Here is a 20,308-nt window from a genome sequence, read left to right on the forward strand (position 1 = left end):
ATATACAGGAAGTACCAGATCAATGTGGAGCTATATACAGGAAGTACCAGATCAATGTGAAGCTATATACAGGAAGTACCAGATCAATGTGGAGCTATATACAGGAAGTACCAGATCAATGTGGAGCTATATACAGGAAGTACCAGATCAATGTGGAGCTATATACAGGGAGTACCAGATCAATGTGGAGCTATATACAGGAAGTACCAGTACCAGATCAATGTGGAGCTATATACAGGGAGTACCAGATCAATGTGGAGCTATATACAGGAAGTACCAGATCAATGTGGAGCTATATACAGGGAGTACCAGATCAATGTGGAGCTATATACAGGAAGTACCAGATCTGATTTGAAGGGGTGTCCACATACTTGTGTTTACAGTTGAAGTCGGAAGTTTACATACACCTCAGTCAAATACATTTAAACTCAGTTTTTCACAATTCCTGACATTTAATCCTAGTAAAAATTACCTGTTTTAGGTCAGTTAGGATCACCACTATATTTTAAGAATGTGAAATGTCAGAATAATAGTTGAGAGAATGATTTATTTCAGCTTTTATTTCTTTCATCACATTCCCAGTGGGTCAGAAGTTTACATACACTCAATTAGTATTTGGTAGCATTGCCTTTAAATTGTTTAACTTGGGTCAAGCGTTTCGGGTAGCCTTCCACAAGCTTCCCACGATAAGTTGGGTGAATTTTGGCCCATTCCTCCTGACATAGCTGGTGTAACTGAGTCAGGTTTGTAGGTGTCCTTGCTCACACACACTTTTTCAGTTGTGCTCACACATTTTCTATAGGATTGAGGTCAGGGCTTTGTGATGGCCACTCCAATACCTTGACTTTGTTGTCCTTAAGCCATTTTGCCACAACTTTGGAAGTATGCTTGGGATCATTGTCCATTTGGAAGACCCATTTGCGACCAAGCTTGAACTTCCTGACTGATGTCTTGATATGTTGCTTCAATATATCCACATAATTTTCCTGCCTCATGATGCCATTTATTTTGTGAAGTGCACCAGTCCCTCCTGCAGCAAAGCAACCCCACAACATGATGCTGCCACCCCCGTGCTTCACGGTTGGGATGGTGTTCTTCAGCTTGCAAGCCTCCCCCTTTTTCCTCCAAACATAACGTTGGTCATTATGGCCAAACAGCTCTATTTTTGTTTCATCAGACCAGAGGACATTTCTCCAAAAAGTACGATCTGTGTCCCCATGTACAGTTGAAAACCGTAGTCTGCTTTTTTATGGTGGTTTTGGAGAAGTGGCTTCTTCCTTGCTGAGCGGCCTTTCAGGTTATGTCGATATAAGACTTGTTTTACTGTGGATATAGATACTTTTGTACCTGTTTCCTCCAGCATCTTCACAAGGTCCTTTGCAGTTGTTCTGGGATTGATTTGCACTTTCACACCAAAGTACGTTCATCTCTAGGAGACAGAACACATCTCCTTCCTGAGTGGTATGATGGCTGCGTGGTCCCATGGTGTTTATACTTGTGTACTATTGTTTGTACAGATGAACGTGGTTCCTTCAGGCATTTGGAAATTGCTCCCAAGGATGAAGCAGACTTGTGGATGTCTACATTTTTTTTTCTAAGGTTTTGGCTGATTTCTTTTGATTTTCCCATGATGTCAAGCAAAGAGGCACTGAGTTTGAAGGTAGGCCTTGTATAACATCCACAGGTACACCTCCAATTGATTCAAATGATGTCAATTAGCCTATCAGAAGCTTCTAAAGCCATGACATCATTTTCTGGAATTTTCCAAGCTGTTTAAAGGGACAGTCAACTTAGTGTATGTAAACTTCTGACCCACTGGAATTGTGATACAGTGAATTATAAGTGAAATAATCTGTCTCTAAACAATTGTTGGAAAAATTACTTGTGTCATGCACAAAGTAGATGTCTTAACCGACTTGCTAAAACTATAGTTTGTTAACAAGAAATTTGTGGAGTGGTTGAAAAACGAGTGTTAATGACTCCAACCCAAGTGAATGTAACTGTATATACAGGAAGTACCAGATCAACGGGGCACTTGGGTATTTGAGGTAGATACAGTGTATTCGGAAAGTATTCAGACCCCTTGACTTTTTCCACATTTTGTTACATTACAGCCTTATTCTTATTCTCATTACTGCCCAAAAAGTATTCATCAATCCACACACAATAACCCATAACGGCAAAGCAAAACCACATTTTTAAAAATGTGTATGCAAATGTTTTTTTTTTTTTTTAACTGAAATATAACATTTACATAAGTATTCAGACCCTTTACTCCGCACTTTGTTGAAGCACCTTTGGCAGCGTTTAACATTCTCCTCGAGTCTTCTTGGACTTTCAAGAAATTCAAAGTTTCAGAAATTGCAGCCCAAATAAATGCTTCATCGAGTTCAAGTAACAGACACATTTCAACATCAACTGTTCAGAGGAGACTGCGTGAATCAGGCCTTCATGGTCGAATTGCTGCAAAGAAACAACTACTAAAGGACACCAATAATAAGAAGAGACTTGCTTGGACCAAGAAACACGAGCAATGGACATTAGAGCAGTGGAAATCTGTCCTTTGGTCTGATGAGTCCAAATTTGAGATTTTTGGTTCCAACCGCCGTGTCTTTGTGAGACGCAGAGTAGATGAACGAATGATCTCCGCATGTGTAGTTCCCACCGTGAAGCATGGAGGAGGAGGTGCGATATTGTGGGGGTGCTTTGCTGGTGACACTGTTGGTGATTTATTTAGAATTCAAGGCACACTTAACCAGCATGGCTACCACAGCATTCTGCAGTGATACGCCATCCCATCTGGATTGGGCTTAGTGGGACTATCATTTGTTTTTCAACAGAACAATGACCCAACACACCTCCAGGCTGTGTAAGGACTATTTGACCACGAAGGAGAGTGATGGAGTGCTGCATCAGATGACCTGGCCTCCACAATCACCCGACCTCAACCCAATTGAGATGGTTTGGGATGAGTTGGACCGCAGAGTGAAGGAAAAGCAGCCAACAAGTTCTCAGCATATGTGGGAACTCCTTCAAGACTGTTGGAAAAACATTCCAGGTGAAGCTGGTTGAGAGAATGCCAAAGGCCCAATTGAGTTGGACCGCAAGAGTGAAGGAAAAGCAGCCAACAAATACTCATCTTCGTCTTACTCTCCTGGTCTGCTTCTGGGTTCTACTTTAGAAAACCGTGACAGAACGATCCGGCCAGGAATGAACCCAGCGGACCTGGACTCCGTTCGCCATGCCATTACCCGTCAGGGGAAGATATTGGGACAACACAGCACGGCGCTACAGGAGATAGCGATTTCAGTCCGGAACTTCTCTGCTAGCTTGACGAGTATCCAGGATCAGCTCAGTTTGCCAGACGGATCCTCCACCACCTGTTTCACCCCTCTCACCTGCCGATTCTGGAGCGGTTTCCTTCCGTGAGCCCAAGGTACCGACGCCTGATAAGTACGAAGGGGATTTGGGAAGATGCCGTTCATTTCTTATGCAGTGTGGTTTAGTGTTTGATCTGCAGCCCCACTCTTACGCCACAGACAAGGCTAGGATAGCTTTTGTTATTGAACTGCTGCATGGTAGAGCTTTGGAATGGGCTTCAGCTGTTTGGGAACAACAGGACACCTGCATGGCATCATACCAGGAGTTCACGGCAGAGATGAGAAAGCTTTTTGACCATCCAGTCCGAGGTAAGGACGCAGCTAAGCGTTTGTTCTCTCTTCGCCAAGGAGCTCGTTACGTGGCAGACTTTGTGATTGAGTTCCGGACATTGGCTGTGGAGAGTGGGTGGAATGAGGAGGCACTACAAGCGGCTTTTTACCAGGGGTTGTCGGAGCAACTCAAGGATGAGCTAATCTCCTATCCGGAGCCTTGTGACCTGGACAGTTTGATCGCATTAGCTATTAGGGTGGATAACAGAGTTCGAGAGAGAAGGAGGGAGAAGCAGTGGGTCCCGTCCAATCAATCAGCTACTCGGTTACCATTCGGGTCAGGAGGTGGACCAGAAGGTGTTAATCATGTTTCCCCACACGGGATTAGTGGAGGAGTCCTGCCGCCAGATCCTGAACCTATGCAAGTGGGGCGGCACGGGTTAACTAAGGACGAGCGCCAACGTAGACATGAGACCAACAGCTGCTTCTACTGTGGTAGCTCAGGACATTACATCTCCGTTTGTCCTCAGCGCCCGTTAAACTGCTCGGCTCGTTAAGTTTGGGAGGTTTGTTAGCGAGCCAGTTTCAACCTCTCAAGAGCCCTGCCAGACCTCGTTTTCCTGCTACCCTCATAAATAAAAATCAGAGTTTAGCGATTAACGCTTTCATCGATTCAGGTGCCGATGACAGCTACATTGATGCCGACTTAGTGGAACAGCTGGGGCTTTCCAAGGAGCAATTACCGGAAGCCATTGAAGCAACCACTCTGAACGGCAGTAGTCTGGCACGGATCACTATAAGGACTGAACCGGTTAAGATGTTGTTGTCGGGGAATCATTCAGAGGTTATTTCTTTTTTCATTTTGCCTTCCCCCCATGTTCCTCTGGTTCTTGGATACCCCTGGCTAAGAGAACACAATCCCTCGTTCGATTGGGTGACTGGAAAGGTAACTAGTTGGAGCATTGAGTGCCATGCTAACTGCCTCAGGACTGCCTGTTCTCCTGCTGTCTCCAGTCGGGTCAGTGAGTCTGCTCCTCCTGATTTGTCCCTGGTTCCTGAAACATATCACGAGTTGGGTGAGGTGTTCAGTAAGCAGAAGGCTCAGTCACTTCCTCCCCACCGACCTTATGATTGTGCGATTAATCTGTTCCCTGGAGCTGCCTTTCACCCTGCCCTTGATGAGCTCCGCTTTCGACTCTTTACAGGGTGCTACTGTGTTTACGAAGCTTGATATACGCAATGCGTATCATCTGGTTCGGATCAAAGAGGGGGACGAGTGGTTGACTGGGTTCAATGGGACATATCGAGTACCAGGTGATGCCGTTTGGACTTTCCAACGCTCCAGCAGTGTTCCAAAGTTTGGTGAATGACGTGCTGAGGGATATGATCGGTCTGTTTGTGTTCGTTTACCTGGATGACATCCTTATTTTCTCCAAGGAGCTTTCCAGCCACATCCAGCATGTTAAGCAAGTCCTGCAGCGGTTATTGGAGAACCGTCTGTTTGTGAAGGCAGAGAAGTGTGATTTTCACGCCCACACTACATCCTTCCTCGGGTACATCATCTCCAGGGGTGAGATCAAGATGGACCAAGAGAAGGTTCGGGCGGTTCGGGATTGGGCCCGGCCCGGTACGAGATTGCAGCTCCAGAGATTCCTGGGATTTGCGAACTTCTATCGGAGGTTTATCCATGATTACAGCCGGGTGGCCGCCCCTTTAACTGCTCTGACATCTTGCACCAGAACTTTCTGTTGGACTCCTGAGGCAGAACGAGCATTTCTGAACTTGAAGAGCCGATTCACCAACGCCCCGATTCTCTCTCAACCTGACACTCCCGTCAGTTTGTTGTTGAGGTGGACGCATCTGATGTGGAGGTGGGCGCCATCCTGTCCCAGCGTAGCTCCACTGACGGTAAACTCCATCCCTGCGCCTTCTACTCTTGTCGTCTTTCACCAGCTGAGAGAAACTATGATGTGGGTAACCGGGAGCTTCTCGCTGTGAAGCTTGCCTTGGAGGAGTGGCGTCACTGGTTGGAGGGAGCGGAGCAACCGTTTGTGGTCTGGACTGACCACAAGAATCTGGCTTACGTGCAATCGGCTAAACGTCTCAACTCCCGTCAGGCCAGGTGGGCTTTGTTTTTTGGACGCTTCAATTTTTCCCTGACGTTCCGACCTGGGTCGAAGAACGGCAAGGCGGACGCCTTGTCCCGGATATTCTCCAAGACGGAGGAGAGTGGGGCCAAGACTGAGACGATTATTCCCCAGAACCTTGTCGTGGGAGCCGTTACATGGAGGATTGAGGAGGATGTGATGGCGGCCCTTCGGACGCAGCCCGGCCCCGGTAACGGTCCACCCGGTCGGTTGTTCGTGCCTGAGTCGGTCCGTTCTGATGTCCTTCAGTGGTCCCACGCCAGCAAAATAGCTTGTCACCCTGGCGTTGCCCGGACTATGGCGCTAATGCGCAGACGATTTTGGTGGCCAGCCATGGGAGAAGATACCCGGAGGTTTGTTGCCGCTTGTCCTGTTTGTGCGCAGAATAAGAGTACCAATCGGCCCAGCTCTGGGCTTCTTCACCCCCTACCTATTCCCCGGCGACCTTGGTCGCATCTGGCCCTGGACTTTGTCACAGGGTTGCCCTCTTCTGTTGGGAACACGGTCATTCTGACCATTGTGGACAGATTCAACAAGTTCGCTCACTTTGTCCCCATCTCCAAGCTTCCATCTGCCACTGAGACGTCCGAGATCCTTGTTAGGGAGGTTTTCAGGGTCCACGGATTGCCCAGTGACATTGTTTCTGACCGTGGTCCTCAGTTTACCTCTGCTGTCTGGAGATCTTTCTGTTTGGCCATTGGAGCTACAGTCAGTCTCACATCTGGTTTTCACCCCCAATCTAATGGTCAGGCGGAGAGAGCCAACCAGAAGATGGAGTCCACGCTGCGCTGTTTTGTCTCCTCTGATCCCACCTCTTGGTCCTCTCAGTTACCCTGGGTCGAGTATGCCCATAATACTCTCCCTTCATCTGCAACTGGGATGTCTCCCTTCCAGTGCCTGTATGGTTACCAACCTCCCTTGTTTCCTTCTCAGGAGAGGGATCTCTCGGTTCCCTCTGTCCAGGCCCACATTCGTCGTTGCCACCGGACCTGGCATCGGGCCAGGAAAGCCCTCAGAGTTTCTGACCGGTATCAGATCCAGGCGAATCGTCGCCGCATTCCTGCCCCCGCTTATACCGTCAGAGATAAGGTTTGGTTGGCTACACGGGATCTTCCTCTACGGACTGAGTCGAAGAAACTGTCACCGAAGTTCATTGGTCCGTTTGTGGTGGAGAGAATCATTAATCCTGTTGTGGTTCGACTCAAGTTGCCTGCAACACTTAGAGTACACCCCACCTTTCATGTCTCCTGCCTCAAGCCGGTTCTCCTCAGTCCTCTGTTGCTCCCTCCTCCTCGTCCTCCCCCCCCCCCCCCGGATGATCGGAGGTGGTCCTGCCTACACGGTGCGCCGCATCATGGAGTCCAGACGGCGGGGTCGAGGGTTCCAGTATCTCGTGGATTGGGAAGGATATGGTCCAGAGGAGAGGAGTTGAATTCCTCGGCGTCAGATCCTTGATGCTGACCTGCTTCGTGACTTCTACCCCCTTCACCCTGGAGCTCCGGGTAGTACGCCCAGTGGCGTTCGTCGGAGGGGGGGTACTGTCACGAATCCCGCTTCCTGAGTCTGTTTTTGCCTGTGTTCTGTCCTGGAGTGTTTTTTCCGGTGTCCTGGAACGCACCCTGTCTGGTTGCCGGGCGACGTAGCTTGTTGGAAGATCTCTGAGTACCTGCACCTGTATTCCATCAGCTATCTGCACACCTGGTCCTGATCATCACCCCTCCACTTCAATTGGATTGGTTTAACATTTTTTTTTGGTTACTACATGATTCCATATGTGTTATTTCATAGTTTTGATGTCTTCACTATTATTCTACAATGTAGAAAATAGTAAAAATAATAGAAAAACCCTTGTATGAGTAGCTGTGTCCAAACTTTTGACTGGTACTGTATAAATTGTAAGCGTCTTATTGATCTAGAACCAGGAACGCAATTTTCATAATGAATAAATGGAACTAAATTAAAACGTTTGGGTGGAACTCTTCGCAGAATATACAAATCCATCAACACTCAATAAAATACAATACTTTCTGTAGGTTTTATAAAAGGTATATTAGCGGTAACCCAAGAGATACTTACACACAGTTCCTGGAGGCCAGGTCTTTGTGGATGACCTCTCTCCTGGCCAGGTAGCTCATCCCGCATGCGATCTGGATCGCCATGTGGACTAAGTCCTGCTGGGAGATGGCCTAGAGAGGGAGGAGAGAAAATAAGCACATATATATTTTATATATATATATATATATATATATCGATAGATGGAGAGCGAGAGACACCGAGAGAAAGACAAATCACATTTTATTTGTCACATACACATGGTTAGCAGATTTTAATCAAATCAAATGTATTTATATAGCCCTTCGTACATCAGTTGATATCTCAAAGTGCTGTACAGAAACCCAGCCTAAAACCCCAAACAGCAAGCAATGCAGGTGTAGAAGCACGGTGGCTAGGAAAAACTCCCTAGAAAGGCCAATACCTAGGAAGAAACCTAGAGAGGAAGCAGGCTATGAGGGGTGGCCAGTCCTCTTCTGGCTGTGCCGGGTGGAGATTATAACAGAACATGGCCAAGATGTTCAAATGTTCATAAATGACCAGCAGGGTCAGATAATAATAATCACAGTAGTTGTCGAGGGTGCAGCAAGTCAGCACCTCAGGAGTAAATGTCAGTTGGCTTTTCATAGCCGATCATTCAGAGTATCTCTACCGCTCCTGCTGTCTCTAGAGAGTAATGCGAGTGTAGCGAAATGCTTGTGCTTCTAGTTCCCGACAGTGCAGTAATATCTAACAAGTAATCTAACAATACCCCAACAACTACCGAATACACACAAATCTAAAGGGGTGAATGAGAAAATGTACATGTAAGTATATGGATGAGAGAGAGAAAGAGAACCCAAAAGTGGATATTCAGAGGACTAGCCTCGTTGGTGAGCTTTTAAATCATTACAATTCCACCACACTGAGATTAAACCACCCCTCCTACAGAGATTAAACCACCACTCCCACAGAGATTAAACCACCCCTCCTACAGAGATTAAACCACCCCTCCTACAGAGATTAAACCACCCCTCCTACAGAGATTAAACCACCCCTCCTACAGAGATTAAACCACCACTCCTACAGAGATTAAACCACCCCTCCTACAGAGATTAAACCACCCCTCCTACTGAGATTAAACCACCCCTCCTACAGATTAAACCACCCCTCCTACAGAGATTAAACCACCACTCCTACAGAGATTAAACCACCCCTCCTACAGAGATTAAACCACCCCTCCTACAGAGATTAAACCACCCCTCCTACAGAGATTAAACCACCCCTCATACAGAGATTAAACCACCCCTCCTACAGAGATTAAACCACCCCTCCTACAGAGATTAAACCACCCCTCCTACAGAGATTAAACCACCCCTCCTACAGAGATTAAACCACCCCTCCTACAGAGATTAAACCACCCCTCCTACTGAGATTAAACCACTCCCACAGAGATTAAACCACCCCTCCTACAGAGATTAAACCACCCCTCCTACAGAGATTAAACCACCCCTCCTACTGAGATTAAACCACCCCTCCTACAGAGATTAAACCACCCCTCCTACAGAGATTAATCCACCCCTCCTACAGAGATTAAACCACCCCTCCTACAGAGATTAAACCACCCCTCCTACAGAGATTAATCCACCCCTCCTACAGAGATTAAACCACCCCTCCTACAGAGATTAAACCACCCCTCCTACAGAGATTAAACCACCCCTCCTACAGAGATTAAACCACCCCTCCTACTGAGATTAAACCACTCCCACAGAGATTAAACCACCCCTCCTACAGAGATTAAACCACCCCTCCTACAGAGATTAAACCACCCCTCCTACAGAGATTAAACCACCCCTCCTACAGAGATTAAACCACCACTCCTACAGAGATTAAACCACCACTCCTACAGAGATTAAACCACCCCTCCTACAGAGATTAAACCACTCCCACAGAGATTAAACCACCCCTCCTACAGAGATTAAACCACCCCTCCTACAGAGATTAAACCACCCCTCCTACAGAGATTAAACCACCACTCCTACAGAGATTAAACCACTCCCAAGGTGTGTACATTAACAGCAGATCAGGGCTAATTACTGTAGCTTAGCCTTGCGGTGTGTACATTAACAGCAGATCAGGGCTAATTACTGTAGCTTAGCCTAGCGGTGTGTACATTAACAGCAGATCTGGACTAATTACTGTAGCTTAGCCTAGCGGTGTGTACATTAACAGCAGATCAGGGCTAATTACTGTAGCTTAGCCTAGCGGTGTGTACATTCACAGCAGATCAGGGCTAATTACTGTAGCTTAGCCTAGCGGTGTGTACATTAACAGCAGATCAGGACTAATTACTGTAGCTTAGCCTAGCGGTGTGTACATTAACAGCAGATCAGGGCTAATTACTGTAGCTTAGCCTAGCGGTGTGTACATTAACAGCAGATCAGGACTAATTACTGTAGCTTAGCCTAGCGGTGTGTACATTAACAGCAGATCTGGAATAACTACTGTAGCTTAGCCTAGCGGTGTGTACATTAACAGCAGATCAGGGCTAATTACTGTAGCTTAGCATAGCGGTGTGTACATTAACAGCAGATCAGGGCTAATTACTGTAGCTTAGCATAGCGGATCTCTATGTACATAAACATCTCGTGGTTCACTTAGAAAAAGAATAGACAGCTGCAGACGACAAGCTGTTAATACCCTGCAGAGAGGGGTGTGTGTGTTATTACCCTGCAGAGAGGGGTGTGTGTTAATACCCTGCAGAGAGGGGTGTGTGTTAATACCCTGCAGAGAGGTGTGTGTGTGTGTTAATACCCTGCAGAGAGGGGTGTGTGTGTTATTACCCTGCAGAGAGGGGTGTGTGTTAATACCCTGCAGAGAGGGGCGTGTGTGTGTTAATACCCTGCAGAGAGGGGTGTGTGTTAATACCCTGCAGAGAGGGGTGTGTGTGTTAATACCCTGCAGAGAGGGGTGTGTGTGTTAATACCCTGCAGAGAGGGGTGTGTGTGTGTTAATACCCTGCAGAGGGGTGTGTGTTAATACCCTGCAGAGAGGGGTGTGTGTTAATACCCTGCAGAGAGGGGTGTGTGTGTGTTAATACCCTGCAGAGAGGGGTGTGTGTGTGTTAATACCCTGCAGAGAGGGGTGTGTTAATACCCTGCAGAGAGGGGTGTGTGTGTTAATACCCTGCAGAGAGGGGTGTGTGTTAATACCCTGCAGAGAGGGGTGTGTGTGTTAATACCCTGCAGAGGGGTGTGTGTGTTAATACCCTGCAGAGAGGGGTGTGTGTGTTAATACCCTGCAGAGAGGGGTGTGTGTGTTAATACCCTGCAGAGGGGTGTGTGTGTTAATACCCTGCAGAGAGGGGTGTGTGTTAATACCCTGCAGAGAGGGGTGTGTGTGTGTTAATACCCTGCAGAGAGGGGTGTGTGTGTTATTACCCTGCAGAGAGGGGTGTGTGTTAATACCCTGCAGAGAGGGGTGTGTGTGTTAATACCCTGCAGAGAGGGGTGTGTGTGTGTTAATACCCTGCAGAGGGGTGTGTGTTAATACCCTGCAGAGAGGGGTGTGTGTTAATACCCTGCAGAGAGGTGTGTGTTAATACCCTGCAGAGGGGTGTGTGTTAATACCCTGCAGAGAGGGGTGTGTGTTAATACCCTGCAGAGGGGTGTGTGTTAATACCCTGCAGAGGGGTGTGTGTTAATACCCTGCAGAGGGGTGTGTGTTAATACCCTGCAGAGAGGGGTGTGTGTTAATACCCTGCAGAGAGGGGTGTGTGTGTTAATACCCTGCAGAGAGGGGTGTGTGTGTTAATACCCTGCAGAGAGGGGGGGGGGTGTTAATACCCTGCAGAGAGGGGTGTGTGTGTTAATACCCTGCAGAGAGGTGTGTGTTAATACCCTGCAGAGAGGGGTGTGTTAATACCCTGCAGAGAGGGGTGTGTTAATACCCTGCAGAGAGGGGTGTGTGTGTTAATACCCTGCAGAGAGGGGTGTGTGTGTTAATACCCTGCAGAGAGGGGTGTGTGTGTTAATACCCTGCAGAGAGGGGTGTGTGTGTTAATACCCTGCAGAGAGGGGTGTGTGTGTTATTACCCTGCAGAGAGGGGTGTGTGTTAATACCCTGCAGAGAGGGGTGTGTGTTAATACCCTGCAGAGAGGGGTGTGTGTTAATACCCTGCAGAGAGGTGTGTGTGTGTGTTAATACCCTGCAGAGAGGGGTGTGTGTGTTATTACCCTGCAGAGAGGGGTGTGTGTTAATACCCTGCAGAGAGGGGCGTGTGTGTGTTAATACCCTGCAGAGAGGGGTGTGTGTTAATACCCTGCAGAGAGGGGTGTGTGTTAATACCCTGCAGAGAGGGGTGTGTGTATTAATACCCTGCAGAGAGGGGTGTGTGTGTTAATACCCTGCAGAGAGGGGTGTGTGTTAATACCCTGCAGAGAGGGGTGTGTGTATTAATACCCTGCAGAGGGGTGTGTGTGTGTTAATACCCTGCAGAGAGGGGTGTGTGTGTTATTACCCTGCAGAGAGGGGTGTGTGTTAATACCCTGCAGAGAGGGGTGTGTGTGTTAATACCCTGCAGAGAGGGGTGTGTGTTAATACCCTGCAGAGAGGGGTGTGTGTTAATACCCTGCAGAGAGGGGTGTGTGTGTTAATACCCTGCAGAGAGGGGTGTGTGTGTGTTAATACCCTGCAGAGAGGGGTGTGTGTGTGTTAATACCCTGCAGAGAGGGGTGTGTGTGTGTTAATACCCTGCAGAGAGGGGTGTGTGTGTGTTAATACCCTGCAGAGAGGGGTGTGTGTTAATACCCTGCAGAGAGGGGTGTGTGTTAATACCCTGCAGAGAGGGGTGTGTGTGTGTTAATACCCTGCAGAGAGGGGTGTGTGTGTTAATACCCTGCAGAGAGGGGTGTGTGTGTGTTAATACCCTGCAGAGAGGGGTGTGTGTTAATACCCTGCAGAGAGGGGTGTGTGTTAATACCCTGCAGAGAGGGGTGTGTGTTAATACCCTGCAGAGAGGGGTGTGTGTGTGTTAATACCCTGCAGAGAGGGGTGTGTGTGTTAATACCCTGCAGAGAGGGGTGTGTGTGTGTTAATACCCTGCAGAGAGGGGTGTGTGTGTTAATACCCTGCAGAGAGGGGTGTGTATTAATACCCTGCAGAGAGGGGTGTGTGTGTTAATACCCTGCAGAGAGGGGTGTGTGTGTGTTAATACCCTGCAGAGAGGGGTGTGTGTTAATACCCTGCAGAGAGGGGTGTGTGTGTGTTAATACCCTGCAGAGAGGGGTGTGTGTGTTATTACCCTGCAGAGAGGGGTGTGTGTGTTAATACCCTGCAGAGAGGGGTGTGTGTGTTAATACCCTGCAGAGAGGGGTGTGTGTTAATACCCTGCAGAGAGGGGTGTGTGTTAATACCCTGCAGAGAGGGGTGTGTGTGTGTTAATACCCTGCAGAGAGGGGTGTGTGTTAATACCCTGCAGAGAGGGGTGTGTGTGTGTTAATACCCTGCAGAGAGGGGTGTGTGTGTTAATACCCTGCAGAGAGGGGTGTGTGTGTTAATACCCTGCAGAGAGGGGTGTGTGTTAATACCCTGCAGAGAGGTGCGTGTGTGTTAATACCCTGCAGAGAGGGGTGTGTGTGTGTTAATACCCTGCAGAGAGGGGTGTGTGTTAATACCCTGCAGAGAGGGGTGTGTATTAATACTCTGCAGAGAGGGGTGGGTGTTAATACTCTGCAGAGAGGGGTGTGTGTGTTAATACCCTGCAGAGAGGGGTGTGTGTTAATACCCTGCAGAGAGGGGTGTGTGTGTTAATACCCTGCAGAGAGGGGTGTGTGTTAATACCCTGCAGAGAGGGGTGTGTGTGTTAATACCCTGCAGAGAGGGGTGTGTATTAATACTCTGCAGAGAGGGGTGTGTGTTAATACCCTGCAGAGAGGGGTGTGTGTTAATACTCTGCAGAGAGGGGTGGGTGTTAATACTCTGCAGAGAGGGGTGTGTGTATTAATACTCTGCAGAGAGGGGTGTGTGTTAATACCCTGCAGAGAGGGGTGTGTGTGTTAATACCCTGCAGAGAGGTGTGTGTTAATACCCTGCAGAGAGGGGTGTGTTAATACCCTGCAGAGAGGGGTGTGTTAATACCCTGCAGAGAGGGGTGTGTTAATACCCTGCAGAGAGGGGTGTGTGTGTTAATACCCTGCAGAGAGGGGTGTGTGTGTTAATACCCTGCAGAGAGGGGTGTGTGTGTTAATACCCTGCAGAGAGGGGTGTGTGTGTTAATACCCTGCAGAGAGGGGTGTGTGTGTTAATACCCTGCAGAGAGGGGTGTGTGTGTTAATACCCTGCAGAGAGGGGTGTGTGTGTTAATACCCTGCAGAGAGGTGTGTGTTAATACCCTGCAGAGAGGTGTGTGTTAATACCCTGCAGAGAGGGGTGTGTGTTAATACCCTGCATAGAGGGGTGTGTGTTAATACCCTGCATAGAGGGGTGTGTTAATACCCTGCAGAGAGGGGTGTGTGTTAATACCCTGCAGAGAGGGGTGTGTGTTAATACCCTGCAGAGAGGGGTGTGTGTTAATACCCTGCAGAGAGGGGTGTGTGTTAATACCCTGCAGAGAGGGGTGTGTGTGTTAATACCCTGCAGAGAGGGGTGTGTGTGTGTTAATACCCTGCAGAGAGGGGTGTGTGTGTGTTAATACCCTGCAGAGAGGGGTGTGTGTGTTAATACCCTGCAGAGAGGGGTGTGTGTGTTAATACCCTGCAGAGAGGGGTGTGTGTGTTAATACCCTGCAGAGAGGTGCGTGTGTGTGTTAATACCCTGCAGAGAGGTGTGTGTGTATTAATACCCTGCAGAGAGGTGCGTGTGTGTGTTAATACCCTGCAGAGAGGTGTGTGTGTGTTAAAACCCTGCAGAGAGGGGTGTGTGTGTTAATACCCTGCAGAGAGGTGTGTGTTAATACCCTGCAGAGAGGGGTGTGTGTGTTAATACCCTGCAGAGAGGTGTGTGTTAATACCCTGCAGAGAGGGGTGTGTGTTAATACCCTGCAGAGAGGTGTGTGTTAATACCCTGCAGAGAGGGGTGTGTGTTATGGCTCCATGGGTAGTATTGAGTAGCCTGATAAAATGTGTCCATTTCAAACGGCGTCGTACTCAATTGTTGCTCGTACAATATGCATATTATTATTACTATTGGATGGAAAACACTCTAGTTTCTAAAACCGTTTGAATTATTTCTCTGAGTGAAACAGAACTCATTCTGCAGCACTTTTCCTGACCCGGAAGTTCAAAGTCTGAAATCGAGGCTCTCTTCCTCTTCATGCCTATAAATGGGCATGACACGTAAGAGTCTACGTACACTTCATACGCCTTCCTCTGGGTGTCAAGAAGGCTGTGAGAGAAGAAAGGAGGTGATTATCTCAATCTGGGATGGAATAAACCCTCTTGGAATGACGTGTACCCAACTTCCGGTAATCTGAAGAACGCAATTTGGACAGTGGGGTTGCCTTTTGTTTTGCTGACGTTATAGGCGAATATTATTTCCGGCTTTGATTTTATTTGATACATGTCACCATATCATCGTAACGTATGTTTTTTCAATATAGTTTCATCAGATTCTTAAAATTTTTTCGGGAGTTTTGCCGTGTTCCGTTCTCTTCCGTTTGTTTACATGGAGAGATCTGTGCAACCCGGCTAGCACGCTTGCTAAATGGAGAGAGAAAGTTGCCATTCTGAATCCAAACAACGACTCATCTGGACAAAGGACACCTTGTTCAACATTCTGATGAAAGATCAGCAAAAGTAAGACCCAATTTATGATGTTATTTCATATATCTGTCGTAGTCGCCGGCGCCCAAGTGTTTCTATTGTGCTAAGCTAAGCTAATATAACGCAACATTTTATTTTCGCTGTAAAACACTTAAAAAATCGGAAATATTGTCTGGAATCACAAGATGCCTGTTTTTCATTTACTGTACACTATGTATTTTTCAGAAATGTTTTATGATGAGTAATTAGTTATTTGACGTTGGTGTCTGTAAATATTATGGCTGCTTTCGGTGCAATTTCTGAATGTAGCTGCAAAGTAAACTATGATTTATACCTGAAATATGCACATTTTTCGAAAAAAACATATGCTATACAATAAATATGTTATCAGACTGTCATCTGATGAGGTTGTTTCTTGGTTAGTGGCTATTTTTTATCTTTATTTGGCCGAATTTGTGATAGCTACTGATGGAGTCAAAAACTGATGGAGTAAGAATAGTGGTTTCTTTTGCTAACGTGGTTAGCTAATAGATTTACATATTGTGTCTTCCCTGTAAAACATTTAAAAAATTGGACATATTGGCTTGATTCACAAGATGTGCACCTTTCATCTGGTGTCTTGGACTTGTTAATGTGTGAAAGTAAAATATTAAAAAAATATATATTTTGAATTTCGCACCCTGCACTTGAGCTGGATGTTGTCATAGGTGTACCGGTGTCGGGCTGCAGCCCAAACAGGTTAATACCCTGCAGAGAAAGACTAGCTCGTGCAGGAGCATGCCTCTTACTGTTGATGTACACCATCAGGTCTTTGATGATCATTGTGGGCCCTGGACGCTCCGACAGCAGAAAGACATTTACAGCAGTTTGATGTGCTGTGATCTGGCAGCGTGACTCAACTCGTATTAACTGCCTGGCAACGTTGAAGCATCGTTAAACCACAAGAAGTCAGGAAGCTTCAACCTGGACATCCGTCTCTGGCTCAAACCTGGGACAAAAAGGCTTTTAGCCGTACCGTTTGGCACCGGTTTCAGATTTTTTATTAAAAGATGTCCGAAGCGTAAAAAAAAAAAATCTATATATAACTTTCCTGTTGAAAAAAGTATATCAAAATCTGGTCTAAAGTAGTGCACTATATAGGAAAGTGTGCTACTTGGGGTGTAGCTTCAGTATACCTATGATATACACAGCGTACACACTGACTTCCTGTAAGGTATGGACACTGACTTCCTGTAAGGTATGGACACTGACTTCCTGTAAGGTATGGACACTGACTTCCTGTAAGGTATGGACACTGACTTCCTGTAAGGTATGGACACTGACTTCCTGTAAGGTATGGACACTGACTTCCTGTAAGGTATGGACACTGACTTCCTGTAAGGTATGGACACTGACTTCCTGTAAGGTATGGACACTGACTTCCTGTAAGGTATGGACACTGACTTCCTGTAAGGTATGGACACTGACTTTCCTGTCAGGTATGGACACTGACTTTCCTGTCAGGTATGGACACTGACTTTCCTGTCAGGTATGGACACTGACTTTCCTGTCAGGTATGGACACTGACTTTCCTGTCAGGTATGGACACTGACTTTCCTGTCAGGTATGGACACTGACTTTCCTGTCAGGTATGGACACTGACTTTCCTGTCAGGTATGGACACCGACTTTCCTGTCAGGTATGGACACCGACTTTCCTGTCAGGTATGGACACCGACTTTCCTGTCAGGTATGGACACCGACTTTCCTGTCAGGTATGGACACCGACTTTCCTGTCAGGTATGGACACCGACTTTCCTGTCAGGTATGGACACCGACTTTCCTGTCAGGTATGGACACCGACTTTCCTGTCAGGTATGGACACCGACTTTCCTGTCAGGTATGGACACCGACTTTCCTGTCAGGTATGGACACCGACTTTCCTGTCAGGTATGGACACCGACTTTCCTGTCAGGTATGGACACCGACTTTCCTGTCAGGTATGGACACCGACTTTCCTGTCAGGTATGGACACCGACTTTCCTGTCAGGTATGGACACCGACTTTCCTGTCAGGTATGGACACCGACTTTCCTGTCAGGTATGGACACCGACTTTCCTGTCAGGTATGGACACCGACTTTCCTGTCAGGTATGGACACCGACTTTCCTGTCAGGTATGGACACCGACTTTCCTGTCAGGTATGGACACCGACTTTCCTGTCAGGTATGGACACCGACTTTCCTGTCAGGTATGGACACCGACTTTCCTGTCAGGTATGGACACCGACTTTCCTGTCAGGTATGGACACCGACTTTCCTGTCAGGTATGGACACCGACTTTCCTGTCAGGTATGGACACCGACTTTCCTGTCAGGTATGGACACCGACTTTCCTGTCAGGTATGGACACCGACTTTCCTGTCAGGTATGGACACCGACTTTCCTGTCAGGTATGGACACCGACTTTCCTGTCAGGTATGGACACCGACTTTCCTGTCAGGTATGGACACCGACTTTCCTGTCAGGTATGGACACCGACTTTCCTGTCAGGTATGGACACCGACTTTCCTGTCAGGTATGGACACCGACTTTCCTGTCAGGTATGGACACCGACTTTCCTGTCAGGTATGGACACCGACTTTCCTGTCAGGTATGGACACCGACTTTCCTGTCAGGTATGGACACCGACTTTCCTGTCAGGTATGGACACCGACTTTCCTGTCAGGTATGGACACCGACTTTCCTGTCAGGTATGGACACCGACTTTCCTGTCAGGTATGGACACCGACTTTCCTGTCAGGTATGGACACCGACTTTCCTGTCAGGTATGGACACCGACTTTCCTGTCAGGTATGGACACCGACTTTCCTGTCAGGTATGGACACCGACTTTCCTGTCAGGTATGGACACCGACTTTCCTGTCAGGTATGGACACCGACTTTCCTGTCAGGTATGGACACCGACTTTCCTGTCAGGTATGGACACCGACTTTCCTGTCAGGTATGGACACCGACTTTCCTGTCAGGTATGGACACCGACTTTCCTGTCAGGTATGGACACCGACTTTCCTGTCAGGTATGAACACCGACTTTCCTGCGTGACATGCAAAAATAAACAAACAAGGAAGCTAGGGGCCAGCCTATGGTGAGTGTATTGTATTATACACTGAGTGTACAACAAATTAGGAACTACTTCCTAATATAGACCCCCCTTTTGCCCTCAGAACCGCCTCAATTCGTCGGGGCAGGGACTCTACAAGGTGTTGAAAGCGTTCCACAGGGATGTTGGTCCATGTTGACTCCAATGCTTCCCACAGTTGTGTCAAGTTGGCTGGATGTCCTTTGGGTGATGGACCATCCTTGATACACATGGGAAACTTGAGTGTGAAAACCCAGCAGCATTGCAGTTCTTGACACAAACTGGTGCACCTGGCACCTACTACCATACCCTGTTCAAAGGCACTTCAATCTTTAGTCTTGCCCGTTCACCCTCTGAATGGCACACAATCCACGTCTCAATTGTCTCTAGGCTTAAAAATCCTTCTTTAATCACGTCTCCTCCCCTTCATCTACACTGATTGAAGTGGATTTAACAAGTGACATCAATAAGGGATCATAGCTTTCACCTGGATTCACCTGGTCAGTCTATGTCAAAGGAAAGAGCAGGTGTTCCTAATGTTTTGTCCGCTCAGTGTTTTGTCTTCATGTTTATAACGACAGCATCAGGGGAAAACAGCCTTTATGAGAACGTCTGTCAGCCGAATACAATATCCTACAGAACATATAGAGAACGTCTGTCAGCCGAATACAATATCCTACAGAACATATAGAGAACGTCTGTCAGCCGAATACAATATCCTACAGAACATATAGAGAACGTCTGTCAGCCGAATACAATATCCTACAGAACATATAGAGAACGTCTGTCAGCCGAATACAATATCCTACAGAACATATAGAGAACGTCTGTCAGCCGAATACAATATCCTACAGAACATATAGAGAACGTCTGTCAGCCGAATACAATATCCTACAGAACATATAGAGAACGTCTGTCAGCCGAATACAATATCCTACAGAACATATAGAGAACGTCTGTCAGCCGAATACAATATCCTACAGAACATATAGAGAACGTCTGTCAGCCGAATACAATATCCTACAGAACATACAGAGAACGTCTGTCAGCCGAATACAATATCCTACAGAACATACAGAGAACGTCTGTCAGCCGAATACAATATCCTACAGAACATATAGAGAACGTCTGTCAGCCGAATACAATATCCTACAGAACATATAGAGAACGTCTGTCAGCCGAATACAATATCCTACAGAACATATAGAGAACGTCTGTCAGCCGAATACAATATCCTACAGAACATATAGAGAATGTCTGTCAGCCGAATACAATATCCTACAGAACATATAGAGAATGTCTGTCAGCCGAATACAATATCCTACAGAACATATAGAGAACGTCTGTCAGCCGAATACAATATCCTACAGAACATATAGAGAATGTCTGTCAGCCGAATACAATATCCTACAGAACATATAGAGAATGTCTGTCAGCCGAATACAATATCCTACAGAACATATAGAGAACGTCTGTCAGCCGAATACAATATCCTACAGAACATATAGAGAACGTCTGTCAGCCGAATACAATATCCTACAGAACATATAGAGAACGTCTGTCAGCCGAATACAATATCCTACAGAACATATAGAGAACGTCTG

At 47.0% G+C, this 20,308-nt stretch overlaps 1 protein-coding gene across 2 annotated transcripts in view; it reads right to left on the bottom strand.

The window, feature by feature from the left end:
* LOC129867631 (tyrosine-protein kinase RYK-like) overlaps nucleotides 1-20,308 on the bottom strand; it is a 211,725-nt gene that overhangs the window by 14,126 nt on the left and 177,291 nt on the right. For both annotated transcript variants that reach the window (XM_055941157.1, XM_055941154.1), the window contains one exon: nucleotides 7,874-7,983. In XM_055941157.1, the coding sequence (XP_055797132.1) occupies nucleotides 7,874-7,983 (110 nt within the window). The remainder of the gene's footprint in view (nucleotides 1-7,873; nucleotides 7,984-20,308) is intronic.

The sequence above is a fragment of the Salvelinus fontinalis genome, chromosome 12, assembly GCF_029448725.1.
Source record: "Salvelinus fontinalis isolate EN_2023a chromosome 12, ASM2944872v1, whole genome shotgun sequence".
In the NCBI taxonomy this organism is placed as follows: Eukaryota; Metazoa; Chordata; class Actinopteri; order Salmoniformes; family Salmonidae; genus Salvelinus; species Salvelinus fontinalis.